This window comes from Erinaceus europaeus, chromosome 15 (genome assembly GCF_950295315.1).
Source record: "Erinaceus europaeus chromosome 15, mEriEur2.1, whole genome shotgun sequence".
Classification (NCBI taxonomy): domain Eukaryota; kingdom Metazoa; phylum Chordata; class Mammalia; order Eulipotyphla; family Erinaceidae; genus Erinaceus; species Erinaceus europaeus.
This window is the reverse complement of record NC_080176.1, coordinates 61,218,408-61,233,407: the sequence shown is the minus strand read 5'-3', so window position 1 is coordinate 61,233,407 and position 15,000 is coordinate 61,218,408. Positions and strand designations below refer to the sequence as shown.

The 15,000-nt window shown below is 43.8% G+C and overlaps 1 protein-coding gene across 1 annotated transcript in view; it reads left to right on the top strand.

Moving 5' to 3' along the window:
* PSTPIP2 (proline-serine-threonine phosphatase interacting protein 2) overlaps window positions 1-15,000 on the top strand; it is a gene marked incomplete at its 5' end in the record, with an annotated part of 58,528 nt that overhangs the window by 35,525 nt on the left and 8,003 nt on the right. The window contains 5 exons of the mRNA XM_060173815.1: window positions 6,047-6,109; window positions 9,506-9,604; window positions 10,612-10,657; window positions 11,831-11,910; window positions 13,331-13,429. Coding sequence (XP_060029798.1) covers window positions 6,047-6,109; window positions 9,506-9,604; window positions 10,612-10,657; window positions 11,831-11,910; window positions 13,331-13,429 — 387 coding nt within the window. The remainder of the gene's footprint in view (window positions 1-6,046; window positions 6,110-9,505; window positions 9,605-10,611; window positions 10,658-11,830; window positions 11,911-13,330; window positions 13,430-15,000) is intronic.

The following is a 15,000-nucleotide window of genomic DNA, read 5'->3' as shown; positions in this document are numbered from 1 at the left end:
CTGCCTGCAATAAAACCACCGGATTTCCCTTGAGTTGACTCTGAGAAGAGAACTATGAGAGTCTTCATCAAGTTACTTTTCCCAGAAATCTGAAAGAGAAACTTGACTTGCTGGGCCACTATGAATATGTCAGCCTAGGGGCACATAGCACATGGAGCCTGAGATAATGAGGGTGAGGTGATGCAGCTGGACCTCGTGCTACTGGGAGGCTTTGAGCAAAGGGTTGCACCTCCGGGGCCCCAAAGGCCGCATCTGACTTCAACACTAAATAGTCAGCGAGGGTCCAGAGAGTCCAGTTGCTGCTCTTCGGGTCCTGTGGACACAAAGGCTAGGAGCCCTCAACAGAGAGGGATTATGGGCACCAGGTGCAAGTTTTGGCTGAGAGAAGTGTGCAGCCACCTGGCAGATGCTCGAAGCAGGTGTCATGTAGAACTTAGAGGCAGTCAGCTTCAGACCATAAACTGTAAAATAGCAACTTCCAGACTGCAAGAATGACAATGAGTATGCTCACACTAGAAAGGACCGTGGGATAGACCGAAGTACCACCTAGCTGGTCTTCTCTGGGGAACTGGGGAAATCAGGAAGCACTCTAAAATAAACCCAGTTCCTCTGTTTCTTTTATTTATTTATTTATTTATTTATTTATTTATTTATTTTGACACCAGTGTTATCTCTGGGGCTTGGTGCTTGCACAATGAATCCACTCTTCCAGGTGGCTATTTCCCTCATTTTATTGGATAGGACAGAAAAATTGAGAGGGGAGAGGGAGATAGGTAGGGAGAGAGGTAGAGACACCTGCAGACCTGATTCCCCACTTGTGAAGCTTCCCCCTGCAGGTGAGGAGCAGGGGCTCAGACACAGATCCTTATACATGGTGATGTGTAGTTGTGCCACCACATGGCCCACTCCTTCTTTTTTTCTTTTTAATTTAGAAATAATGATTTACAAGACAGCTATTGTCAGATAGGTACAGTTTCTCCTGTCTTGACAGGTGTCTCTGCACCACTCCCATCACCACCCGAGGCCTCCCTCTACCACTATGCATCGCACCCCAGTGCACACTAGCCCCGCCTCCAGCACTGGTAGACTCGGTGCTCCCTTGAGCCCACAGTGCTCTGTCTGTAATGGGAAACATCCTAAGTCCTTCCTTGTGGGGCTCATGGTGGAGCGTCTCCTGTTCCCAGGTCTCTGGTGTTGTCACCATTAGCACACTCATGGTTCCATCTGGGTCCTTCACTTTCAGTTGAGCTGGAACCTGCTCAGTACTCTGAGGGCCCCCCAGGACTCTCCAGAGGAAATTTCATGTGTTTGAAATGAGACTGTCTGGAATATTCCACCCAGTTTTTTTTTTCTTTTTCTTTTCTTCTATATATATTTAGGTAGCAGTCTACAGACACAAGCACTTTAGTATTAGAATAAACCTTAACAGGTGTTAAGAATGGCATGTTAATAAGAAAAGCTATCGGGGAGGGGATGGGATACGGAGTTATGGTGATGGGAATTGTGTGGAGTTATACCCCTCTTATCCTATGGTTTTTGCCAGTCTTTCCTTTTTATAAATAAAAATTAAAAGAAAAAAAAAGAACAGCATGTTTCTGTTCTGAGAAGGAGAGTGGGTATGATGTCCACTTTTCTGACGAGGGAGAAAACCAGTGAAACTAACTGATGGGTAGTAGGTCTTCCTGTTATAGTAATACAGAGAAATAGTTGGTATTTTATTACTTTCTTAAAATCTTGACCTGAGAACATGCAGAATGAGAATGAATAGATCAGGTTTTTATTGGGTTTGTGACCTAAAAAATTATTGGAATCATTGCAAGAATATGAATATTTAAGTTGGCAGTCTAATTTAATCAGGATTTTTTTCTTTACCAGTATAAAATACATAGCACAGAGGAATTAATTCTTTTTGTTCTATTTCATCTTAATGGCACATTTTCCACTTTAATTTTTGTCTAGTTTTTAGATAGCATACATGTTTTACTTTTTTTTTTAAGTCAGTATTTAATGACTTTATGTATTTGGCAATTTATTTCTCATTATGATTTCTTTCCTTTCTTTCTCCTCTTCTTTCCTTCTTTATCCCCCTTTTTCTTTCTCTTTCTTTCTCTCTTTCTTTCTTTCTTTCTTTCTCTCTCTTTCTTTCTTTCTTTCTTTCTTTCTTTCTTTCTTTCTTTCTTTCTTTCTTTCTTTCTTTCTTTTTCTTTCTTGACCATAACACTGCTCAGCTCTGGCTTATGGCATTGTCGGGGATTGAATCTGGGGCTTTAGAGCCTCAGGAATGAGGGTCTCTTTGCATAACCATTATGCTATACCTCCACCTGGTTTCTTTTCTAATATACATTTAAAAATATTTATTTATTTATTTATGTATATATTCCCTTTTGTTGCCCTTGTTGTTTTATTGTTGTTATTATTGTTCTTGTTATTGATGTCATCTTTGGATAGGACAGAGAGAAATGGAGGAGGGGAAGACAGAGAGGGGGAGAGAAAGATAGACACCTGCAGACCTGCTTCACCATTTGTGAAGTGACTCCCCGGCAGGTGGGGAGCCAGGGGCTCGAACCGGGATCCTTAAGCCAGTCCTTGCGCTTGGCGCCACGTGCACTTAACCCGCTGTGCTACCACCCAACTCCCACATTTTTTTTTCTTTTAGCAGCATGTTTTTTGCCCCAAGGGTTATTGCTGGTTCTCCGTGCCTGCACTACAAATTCACTGCTCCTGGAGGCTACTTTTCCCATTTTGTTGCCCTTGTTGTTACCCTTGTTATTATTATTATTGTTGTCATTGCTGTTGTTGTTGGATAGGACAGAGAGAAATTGACAGAGGGGGAGAGAAAGACACCTGCAGACCTGCTTCACCACTTGTGAAGCGATTCCCCTGCAGGTAGGGAGCCGGGGACTTGAACCAGGATCCTTACTCTGGTCCTTGCACTTTACACCATGTGCAGTTAACCAGCTTCACTACCGCCTGACCCCCTCTAATGTACATTTTTATTAGTGATTTAATAGATTACAAGATAATAGGGGTATAATTCCACACCACTTCCACCACCAGAGTTCTGTGCCCCCATCCACTTCCAGTAGTAACCACCCAGGGTCATAGATATGGGTTAACTATATGCATCTTTTAATTTCATGTGTTTCAATCTCTAAATTCCAAATATGAGTTAAATCATCCTATATTTGCCTTTCATTTCATTCACTAAGCATAATAACTGCCAATTCCATTTACGAAGTCCCAAGGGACATACTATAGTCATTATTTTAACTGCTATTACGTTCCAGGATGATGTCCTCATTGTCTCCTCCTTTTGTTTTTCTTGTTATTTACAAGACTCAAAGTAGTATTTATTTATTTCTTTATTCCCCTTTTGTTGCCCTTGTTGTTTTATTGATGTCATCGTTGTTGGATAGGACAGAGAGAAAAATGGAGAGAGGAGGGGAAGAGAAAGATAGACACCTGCAGACCTGCTTCACCGCCTGTGAAGGGACTCCCTTGCAGGTGGGGAGCCGGGGGCTCGAACCCGGATCCTTATGCCGGTCCTTGCACTTTGTACCACTGTGCTTAACCCGCTGCGCTACCACCCGACTCCCCAAAGTAGTCATTTTTATTCCACTGTTAAAGGATCCCCCACTAACTCTAAGTATTCCTCATAGGGCTCCCCACCCCCAATATTTTAAACAATTAATGAGGAAAATTAAAAGACACTCACTAGAGAAGCATGTTGGACATTTGGCAAAAATGTCTGACCATCTGAAAGTTGATTCTCATTTTTTTTCTTTATTGAAGATTAATGGTTTACAGTCGACAGTAAAATAGTTGTTTGTATATATGTAACATTTCTCAGTTTTCCACATAACACTCTTAGCCCAGCCTAAGTTCTACTCTGCCATCATGTTCTAGGACCTGAACCCTAGCCCCCCCCCACCTCCCAACCCCAGGGTCTTTTACTTCGGTGCAATACACCCACCAATATATATGTATTTTTTGTAGTCGTTGTTGGATAGGACAGAGAGAAACGGAGAAAGGAGGGGAAGACAGAGAGGGAGAGAGAAAGATAGACACCTGCAGACCTGCTTCACTGCCTGTGAAGCGACTCTCCTGCAGGTGGGGAGCTGGGGTTCGAACCAGGATCCTTATGCCGGTCCTTGTGCTTTGCGCCACCTGCGCTTAACCCGCTGCGCTACAGCCCGACTCCCCACCCACCAATATTTTTTATTTATTCATTTATTAATGAGAAAGAATCAGATATCTCTGGTCCATGTGCTGCCAGGGATTGAACTAAGGACCTCATGCTTGAGAGTCCAATGTCTTATCTACTGTGCCATGTTCCAGACCACCTACCCAGATATTTTGAAAATTTATCCAGCTTATGTATGTATGATATGGTAATGGACAAAGCTCAGTTTTCCAAAAGAGAAACCACATTTGAATGTGATATTCAGATTTATTATTGTGTGTCATATCACCTTGCATAAGGAGAACACTTTGGCCCATTTGGAATTGTGGTATTTCTGGATCTTTTATGTGCTCATTGGGTTTATAGCATTGTCATAAAGAAAATGAGGTCAGTGACAAGGACAAAGGGCTTAAGGAGGAGATAGCATCATGAGTCTTCAAAGAGACTCTCATTCCTGAGGCTCCAGAGTCCCAGGTTCAGTTCCCTGCACCACCATCAGACAGAGCTGAGCATTGCTCTGGAAAAATAAATAAATAAAAACAAAAAGGCTTAGGTCAGTCTGTGTCCAAATTCTCACTCTACTACTCATTGGGTATGTCATGTTGGCTAAATTAATCCACGTTAGTTTGCTGTCAAAAAATGGGATACTGGGAGTCGGGCGGTAGCACAGTGGGTTAAGTGCACGTGGCACAAAGCACAAGGACCAGTGGAAGGATCCCGTTTCGAGCCCCCCGGCTCTCCACCTGCAGGGGAGTTGTGTCACAGGCAGTGAAGCAGGTCTGCTGGTGTCTCTCTTTCTATCCCCCTCTGTATTTCCCTCCTCTCTCCATTTCTCTCTGTCCTATCCAACAACAATGACATCAGCGGCAGCGGCAATAAAAAATAAGGGCAACAAAAGGTAAAATAAATAAATAAATAAGTGGGATACATACAAACAGCTTTATAAAAAAATGCTTGCTGAGTGGGAGCTACCAGTGTTATGTGTGACAGGCTTGATTGTTTTGTCTGAAAAAGTATTACTGTCACAGCCATAACCATGAAACGGCTCCCGAGTGAACATGACTGAGTTCTTGCCTTGCTGGAGTCAGAGTTCAACAACAGCTTCCTCTAGTGCTCATGTAAACACACCTGTCTTTCATAGCGGTCACCCTGTTGGCCAGTAGCATGTCTCTGATGGACACCAGAGCAAATGTCTATGAATCTCCAGCGTAGTTGTGCTGACAACCAAACTGAGGGAGCTTTATAGAGTGAGTCAAGACCACTTTAAAAGTAGAAATAGTCGGGAGTCGGGCGATAGCGCAGTGGGTTAAGTGAACATGGTGCAAAACCCAAGGACCAACATAAGGATCCCAGTTCAAGCCTCCGGCTCCCCACAAGCGGTGAAGCAGGTCTGCAGGTGTCTACCTTTCTCTCCCCCTCTCTGTCTTCCTCTCTTCTCTCCATTTCTCTCTGTCCTATCCAACAATGACGACATCAATAACAACAATAATAAAACAACAAGGACAACAAAAGGGAATAAATAAATATTGCTTTTTTAAAAAAGTAGAAATAGTCTCAGGAAAAGTTTAAAATCCCTTTCTGAAACCGGTTCCTTGGTTCAGATTCTCCAAGAAGATTGTTCCCTGGTAACCAGTTAGTCTAACCGCTGACTAATTAATTGGTCTCATTTGGTGAATTAGCCAAGTTAAAAGGTGGACCCCACCATAAATGCCACGGTCCTGGGACAAGAGCTCAGCCTCTTTGTGCCGCAGTTTGCCCTTAGGTACAAGAGAATAACATGGTGCAGCCACCTGGTAGGTTGTGCTAGGACACTTGGCGTTAACAATGTTTTTAGTATTAATAATTATTATGTTCTCTTCACAGACAGAGGTCATAATGGATACTGTCCACAAACAAAAGAGCTTACAGTTCAAGAAGACCATGGATGTGAGTCACTCTTGATTATATCTTTATGTGATGATGACTTTTCCTGCAACCTGTATGAGCTTATGTTCCTCCTCAAACATTTTAATCAGTGTTATTTACTAGTAAACAGCCCTTAGTGGTTGGACTTTCTGCTCTATTTATGCTTACTTGTCTCAGTTGTGGTGCCAGAAGGCTAAATTTTTAGTAGATGTGCATGTTTATGTCTTGTTAGGGATCAAGCTCAGTTTCATACACATAAGACTTGTACTCTACCAAATGGCTACAACCCTAACCTGGGTTTTCCTTCTTCTGAAGATCAGGGAAAGGCCAAGGATGAAAATAGACAGTAAGCTTGGAATGCTGTTCTACTTTCCCAGAGTACTAGAAAGATAACAAATAAATTTAAATATTTCAGATCAAGATACAAAAGCATATATAGTGCATAATGTCATTTATCTGGTTTAAACTTTGTCCTTACCACTATTTTGAATATTAGTTCATTACGTATCTTACTGAAATATCCCTTCCAACTTTTTAATATCTGTAAATTGTGAACACTTTCTTCCTTTTTAAAGGAAATTCATAAAAAAATATTTAACATACTTAGACAAAGACGAGTATGGGATGATCCCACTCATAAATAGAAGTTGAGAAAGAAGAACAGACAGGGAAACTCAAAGCAGAATCTGACTGAGTTTGGAATAGGGTATCAAAGTAAAAATCTCTGAGTGGTGGGTAAGGGTAGATGTTCAGCTTCCCTGGGTGTCAGTGGGGTGGGGGTAGGACATAGACCTTTGGTGATGAGAATGGTGCTAATAATAATAAAAAAATACTTAGCAAGACAAAGCAAAGATAAGTTCTAGAGACCTCTAGCTCTTTGGTTTAATTTTATTAGTGATTTAATATTGACTTTCAAAATTACAAGATAACAGAGGTACAATTCCACACTGTTCCCACCACCAGAGTTCTGTGTCCCCATTCCCTTCATTGGAATCTGCAGTGATTCTCCCAAGGTCACAGATATGGGTTGGCTATTATTTATACAACTATCTGTCTGTATTTTCTCATTTATTTCTATGGGGACCTTTTCATTAGCCTGTTGACTCTCTATATAGTGAACTCTGTTAGTGGAACATCTGTGATTCCATCTGTGTGTATAGGTATCTCTTGTTTTACTACTATGACATGATGCCCAGGAACCTGGTTAAAAAGGATTCACTTGTTTTTTATCTCATCACACTTTGGTGAAATGAACTGTGAGTTCTTCAGTTTGTGTCTTTATGTTAAGTTTAGTTACTTGAATTTGCATCACAGTGAGTTTTCTGATTTATACGCCTGGCATTTTTTTTTCCAGATCTATGTCTGTTTGATCACTTTTAGGTCCAACCATCTCAGTTTGGTTGCTTCTAAGTTTGTGTGTTTAGCATAGTACATCAGGTGTTGCTGTGACCATGGTGTTTCTGTATTGTGGTGGGTGGTGGGTGGAAAGGATATTCCACATCCTATCACAGGCCAATTTAGTGCCAGTGAGAACAAAATGTGGTCTTGTTGTTGCGTTTCAGTCTGTACTGTGACCTCTGGAAGTTAATAGTGTGGGAGAAGCCTTCTTCTCAGTGCTCAAAGGACAAGTTGGGATCACTTAAAGGCCCCTGACACAGCCTGGGCAGACCACACTGCTTTAGTTCTCAGTCAGGATTTACTCTGACACACTGGTGAACTCTTGTGAGCTGTTAAATACCCTGACGCCCCTGAGTCACAAGGCCGAGCACCCAGAAATCCCCCACCATCCTGCAGTTGGTCAGTTGTGTGTTTCGATGGGTAACTACCAAGGTGATGGCAGCTGCTGGCTGACTTCTGTCCTGAGGACCTCTCCCTCTCTCCTTTTCCTTTTTTCTCCCCGGCCCCTCTTGGCTGCACCCACCTGTGGCTAAGTAAGTTGCTTCAGAAGTCCTGAGTGAGGATTCAGTTGATTTTTCATGACCTTATCTAGTTGATTGCGGAGTGACCCTGAGAAGCTGTTACTCTAGGCCTTGCCTCAGGAGAGTGACCTTGGGCAGCTGTTACTCCAGGCCATGCCTCTGGACATTGATCATTTATTTTTTTATTTTACCGGAACACTGTTCAGTTCTGGTTTATGGTGGGGCTGGGGATTGAACCTGGGACCTCAGAGCCTCAAGCATGAAAGGCTTTTTTTTTTTTTTTTGCTTTCAGCACCATCTTCGTAGAAAGGCAAAAGGCTTATTGATTACAATTTTCTGAACTATTTTCTCTATTTCCATTTAAAGCCATACCTATGCTGTGATTTTTCACTGTCAAAAATAATTTGCAAACTTAAGAGGAAAGACTATAGTTTGCCCATTTTTAAGAAAAATAATATGTTTTTGAAAGTTCTTCTACTTATGTCTGGGGTTCTCTTTTATGTTTATTATTTTACCAGAGCACTAATCAGCGCTGACTTATGGTGGTGTGGTGGATTGAATTTTGGACTTCAGAACCTCAGGCATGAGAATCTTTTTGCATAAATAACCATTATGCTAGCTAACCCATTTTTTATAAACTTTTTTTGGGGGGCCATTTTTCCCCTTTTTGTTGCCCTTGTTGTTTATCATTGTAGTTATTATCATTGTTGTTATTGCTATCATTGTTGTTGGATAGGACAGAGAGAAAGAGAGAGGAGAGGAAGACAGAGAGGGGGGAGAGAAAAACAGACACCTGCAGACCTGCTTCACTGCTTGTGAAGCGACCCCCCTGCAGGTGGGAAACTGGGGGCTTGAACTGGTATCCTTATGCCGGTCCTTGTGCTTTGCACCATGTATGCTTAATCTGCTGCACTGCCGCCCGGTTCCCTATAAACTTCTTTTTAATAAGTATTTTTATCTATTTATTTTGGGTAGACACAGAGAGAATTGAGAGGGAAAGGGGAGGCAGGTGGAGAGGGAGTGGGAGAAAAAGTGAGAGAGAGAGAGAGAGAGAGATTGACGTGCAGCCATTTCTCATTGCTCATGAAGTTTCCTCAATGCAGGTGGGGACCAGGGGCTTGAACCTGGATTGTTGTACATGGGAATATGTGCACTTAGCCAGATGTGCCACCACCTGGCCTCAGTTTGCCTATTTTAAATTTTCATGTCTCATGAGTTTTGCACTTGTCAAACAGACGTGGCTTCTTGGCTGATTCAGTGTCTCATGTGGGAAGGGATGTGGAGACCTTCCAGAGACAGACGAAGCCCTGGAGCTGGGCTGCAGGGCGGGCTGGTGTGAATGTGGGACCGAGAAGCTCTAAGCAGCAGCCCCAGGGTGCTCCATGGTCTTGTGGGGGCCCGGCCCTGCCCTTCAGCAGTCTGTGGGGTGAGAGCAGCTACTTTCAGGGTCACAATCTGCTCACCTGTCTTGGTTGTCTTTTGGCTCAAATCAACAAAGGCAAAGAAGAACTATGAGCAGAAGTGCCGCGAGAAAGACGACGCCGAGCAGGCTGTCCACCGGAACGCCAACGTGGCAAACCCAAAGCAGCAGGAGAAGGTACCTAGGAGGGCTGGAGGCCTGGACACCAGAGGCTGAAACTACCAGACTCAAGCTGACTAACCAGCTAGTGCCCCCCTGAACCTGGCAATAGCAGCCCTTTTTGATAAAATATGTATTTATTTCTTTTGGTGAGAGAGATACAGAGAGAAGGACACAGAGGGAGAGAGACCAGAGCCATGCTCAGTCCTGGCTGATGATGGTGCTGGGGATTGAACCTGGGCCTTCAGAGCCTCAGGTGGGAGAGTCTTTTATTTAATTCATTTATTTATTTATTTAATGAAAGATACATGGAAATAGATAGATAGATAGATAGATAGATAGATAGATAGATACTTTAGCCCTGCTGAGCTCTGGCTGATGGTGGTGCTGGGGATTGAACCTGCGACCTCAGAGCCTAAGGCAGGAGAATCTTTTGCAGAACCACTATGGGGGTCTCCCCAGTCTGTTTGTATCTTACTTCAGAATTCAGCTCAAGTTTTCTTTGTTAGCATGCTGCCCTCTTGGGTAGATTATATGTTCAATTACTGCAAAATCCAGATAGATTATTAATAGCTGAAGAGTGTGGGGGGTGCCTTTTCTAACATGCAAAATGCTCTGCCTTGGTGTGTATTTTTCCTCTCTTTCTTTCTATCTTTATTCTTTCTTTCTTTCTTCTTTCCTTCCTTCTTTTCCCTTTATTTTATTTAATAGAATAGTGAGAAATTGAGAGGAGGTGGGGAGATAGGGGGAGAGAGACACCTGCAGACCTGCTTCACACTAGTGAAGCTTCCCTCCTGCATATAGAGACCAGGGGCTTGAACCTAGGTCTTTTTATTTGGCAATGTATGCACTCTGCTGGATGCACTACTGTCTAGCTCCTCTTGAGTATTTTTCAGGGTTGATGAGATTTTAGAGAGTAAATTGAATGAGAACCTACAGGTAAAACTTGACCTTGAATTTGTCCTTGCTTTGCCTGTAGAAGACTGACCCAACTTTCTTCATTTCTTGTTCTGTTCTCCTCACAGCTTTTTGTTAAACTGGCAACTTCCAAGACGGCAGTAGAAGACTCTGGTGAGGGGGCTGCACCCAGGGCTGAGGGCGTGTTGGAGTGGGAGTTACTTGACATTTATCTCTGTGAACCATGGTTTGATGATACCTTTCAGTAATACTTATGCAAGTGTGCAGTAATAGTGAACAAGACATTAGGAGTTAGATATTAGAGAAGAAGGGAGCATGAGAAGAGAGATGGGGGAAGAAAAGAAAGAGAGAGAGAGAGAGAAAGGCAGAAAGGAAGGAAGGCAGGAAGGAAGGAAGGCAGGCAGGCAGGCAGGCAGGAAGGAAGGAAGGAAGGAAGGGAACTGGGATGGTATATTAAACCTGGGAAAGGGGAGGAAGAGCTTTCTAGAAATGATGCAGCACTTTCTGGCCAATTCCTGCCTAGGTCTTTCTGGCTTACATACAATTAAGTGGTGGTGATGGTGTCGTGGGCTTTGTAGCCAGGTGCTCACTCGTATTACTTGGAATCATTGATCTTAAAAAGCCCATTTTAAGGAGTTGGGCGGTAGCACAGTGGGTTAAGTGCACATGGTGCAAAGCGCAAGGACCGGCAGAAGGATCCCGATTCAAGCCCCCGGCTCCCACCTGTAGGGGAGTCGCTTCGCAGGCAGTGAAGCAGGTCTGCAGGTGTCTATCTTTCTCTCCCCCCTCTGTCTTCCCCTCCTCTCTACATTTCTCTCTTTCCTGTACAACAAGGACAACATCAATAACAACAATAACTACAACAACAATGAAAAAGAACAAGGGCAACAAAAAGGAAAATAAATAAATAAATAAAGCCCATTTTAGTCTTGATCACCTGTAGCCTCTGTGAAGTTATGAGACCACCTCATTATTAAAAAAAGGAAGACCCAAACCAGATGTTTGACAAGGTTGAGTATTCCCACTGGACACTGCAGGAAATAAGCCTTGTTGTAAAGTTTCCCTAAGTGGAAAGCATGGAACCAAAGACCATCCAAGCAGAGTTCCTCCTCAGATTTCCAGCTGATTCTTAGATTGGTGTCTAATCAGAATATAACAACCACCTCTGCTTATTTCACATGGGATCAAGACCTGCCCTTGCTGAGAGCTCTGTGGGAACTTGTGGGCTCAGCAATTCTAGAGCTTCCTTTGCCGTCTGGGGTGGAAGTGAGGGGACTCTGCCAGCTGCCTTCTGTCCCATTTCTGAAGCCAGCCCCTCCCTTACAGACAAGGCGTACATGCAGCAAATCGCCATTCTGGACAAGGTCCGAGAAGAGTGGCAGAGCGAGCACATCAAGGCCTGTGAGGTACCGGGCCTGAGCTGCTCTGGGCTGGGCGGGTCTTCTTCCTAGAACCTACAGCCCAACTTCTGCAGAAGTGCTCCACCCCCTTGCTATGGTCTTTGAAATTGTTTGAGAGAGAATTAGAAATCAGGAGTGTAAGGCAAGGGAAAGGAGCTGGAATGTTTTCCCCAGACCTCATCTCCCGGCCTCTTCCTCATTCTGGCCTCTCTGGCAGGGCTGTCCAGAGCCTGTCTCTAGCAAATGTTTTGTGCAGAGTTGAGCAGCTGAGTCAGTTCACGGTCGACCTTTCTCACCTCACCTGGATTATTTGATTACACCTTGGTGTGGGTTCTGGTGGGCCCTTCCAGTTTCTAACCTTATTTGATCTGTCTCTCCTATCTGATATGGTGGGTCACTACTCCAACCTCAAACACTCATTGCTGGCTTACTTCTTTGATTCCCTACTTAAGTGGAAAAGCCTAGAATTTGGCTACTATTATAAGGAGAAGCAAAATCACATCTATCTTATGGATAGATCCATTTTATAAAAAACTGCGTAGGGGGTCGGGCGGTGGCGCAGTGGGTTAAGCGCACGTGGCGCAAAGCGCAGGGACCGGCGTAAGGATCCCGGTTCGAGCCCCCGGCTCCCCACCTGCAGTGGAGTCGCTTCACAGGCGGTGAAGCAGGTATGCAGGTGTCTGTCTTTCTCTCCCCCCTCTCTCTGTCTTCCCCTCCTCTCTCCATTTCTCTCTGTCCTATCCAACAACAAAGCAACGTCAACAATGGCAATAATAACCGCAACGAGGCTGCAACAACTAGGGCAACAAAAAGGGGGAAAAATGGCCTCCAGGAGCGGTGGATTCATGGTGCAGGCACCGAGCCCAGCAATAACCCTAGAGGGAAAAAAAAAAAAAAAAAAAAAAACTGCGTAAGGAGATTATGCAAGATAAGATAAACTTCATCTCTGGAAGATGGATGTTGAGAGACTGGGGACAGGACATGGGCTTTAGCAGACTCTGAAGCAACTGTGGGCAAAAACTTTTGAGGAAGCTGATGATTGGTAGGTGAGTGTTTGATAGTTCTCACTGATGCTATAAAAATATTCTGGGGCCAGGCAGTGGCACACCCAGTGAAGTGCACATAGTACTAAGTGCAAGGGCCCACACAAGGATCCAGGTTCGAGCGCCTGGCTCCCCATCTGTAGGGGGGACACTACTCTTCACAAATGGCGAAGGTCTGCAGGTGTCTCTCTCCCCTCCTCTTTCAGTTTCTCTTGTACTGTGAGCTTCCACACTGGTGGCAGTTCCCCTCAGTGGAACAAGCTTGTGGGTCTCTGAAAGTTTGTGGGTCACTGGGAGTGGAGACCGTTTCTCAAGTTATGACTAATCTAAGTAAACAACCCCTTTCTCTGCATGTGTATGTACATGTAATTCTGGTTTTCTAGGTGTTTGAGGTTCAAGAATGTGAACGAATAAACTTCTTCCGGAATGCGCTATGGCTGCACTTGAATCAGCTGTCACAGCAGTGTGTCACACATGATGATGTAAGTCAGGCTGTCCCTAGAGGACGGGGTTTGATTAGTGGTTTAATAATAATGAATAAGATTATAAGATGGGCTGGGGAGACAGCATAATGATTATGCAAAGAGACATTCATGCCTGAAGCTCCAAGGTCCCATGTTCAATCCCCAGAACCACCATAAGGCAGAGCTGAGCAGTGCTCTGGTCTCTCTTCCCTCTCTCTGTATCTATCATTAAAATAAATAAGTAAATAAACAAAATATTAAAAAATAAGATTATAAGATAACAAGGGTACAATTCCACACAGTTCCCACCACCAGAGTTCCACTTCCCATCCCCATCCATTGAAAGCTTCCCTATTCTTTATCCCTCTGGGAGTATGAACCAAAAAAAAAGTTTTTTTGAGTTTTTTTTAACTTTATTTATTTTATTTGACAGAACAGAGAGGAATTGAGGGGATATAGAGAAGGAGAGAGAAACAGAGACAACTGTAGCCCTGCTTCACAAGTCATGAAGCTTCTCCCCCTGCAGGTGGGGATCAGGGGATTGAACCTGGGTCATTGTGCATGGTAATACACTCACTTAATGAGGTGCCCCACCATGCAGACCCTTGGACCAGAATTCTTTATGGGGAGCAGAAGGTGGGAGTTCTGGCTTCTGTAATTACTTCTCTGCTAGACATGGACATTGGCAGGTGGATTCATATTCCCAGCCTGTTTCTGTCTTTCCCTAGTGGGGTAGGGTTTTGGAGAGGTGGAGTTCCAGGACACAGTGGTGAGGTCTTCTGCACAGGGAAGTCAGGATGGAATCATGGTAGCATCTGCAACTTGGTGGCTGAAAAGCAGAAAGATATAAAGCAAATTGTTTAATAAACAGGAACCCAAAGGTAGGAATACAGCAGATGAAACTAGGGGAGGATTGGGTTCTTACAGAACAGGAGGAGCTCTAGACACTTAGCTCACTCCTTTCTGTGTATCCCAGAGAGACATGGTGACTTGGCCAAGGCCACTGAGTGAGATGACAGAAGGATATGGACCAGACCCTGGCTTATCTGCTCCTTGTTTATGACTTTACCACTGAGGCTTTTCACTTGAAGAAACTCAGAATGAGGGCAGGAAAACAGAGAAGGGAGGCATAGATGTGGCATGGTTTATGAAGAACTCAGGTACATTCCTGAAACTGCCTAGCCCAGGGTGGGTTATCTAGGGCAGCATCTGCTTCTGGCAGATGGGTCACCCAGGCTAATGTCAATGACTGCACAGGACACATCCCAGCCCCATTGTTCATACTTAACCACAGTGTCGCAGACCTCATGGGCTTCCCCTACCTCAGAGGGTCAAGAATTCCATGAGCTTAGACTTCCTCACTCGGTGTCCACTTCAGCAGAACAAGGAAGCACCCAGAAAATCAGGAGTTTGAGTTAAAAGAATCTTTCAAGTTTAGTAATTACTTTTACAGTTGCATGTAGCTCTGACCTGTCACACAACATGGGATCTATTTCTTTTGTTACCAATACATATATCTATATCTATCTCTCTCTAGCTCTATCTCTATCTATCTACATCTATATCTACATCATCTATATCTATATCTG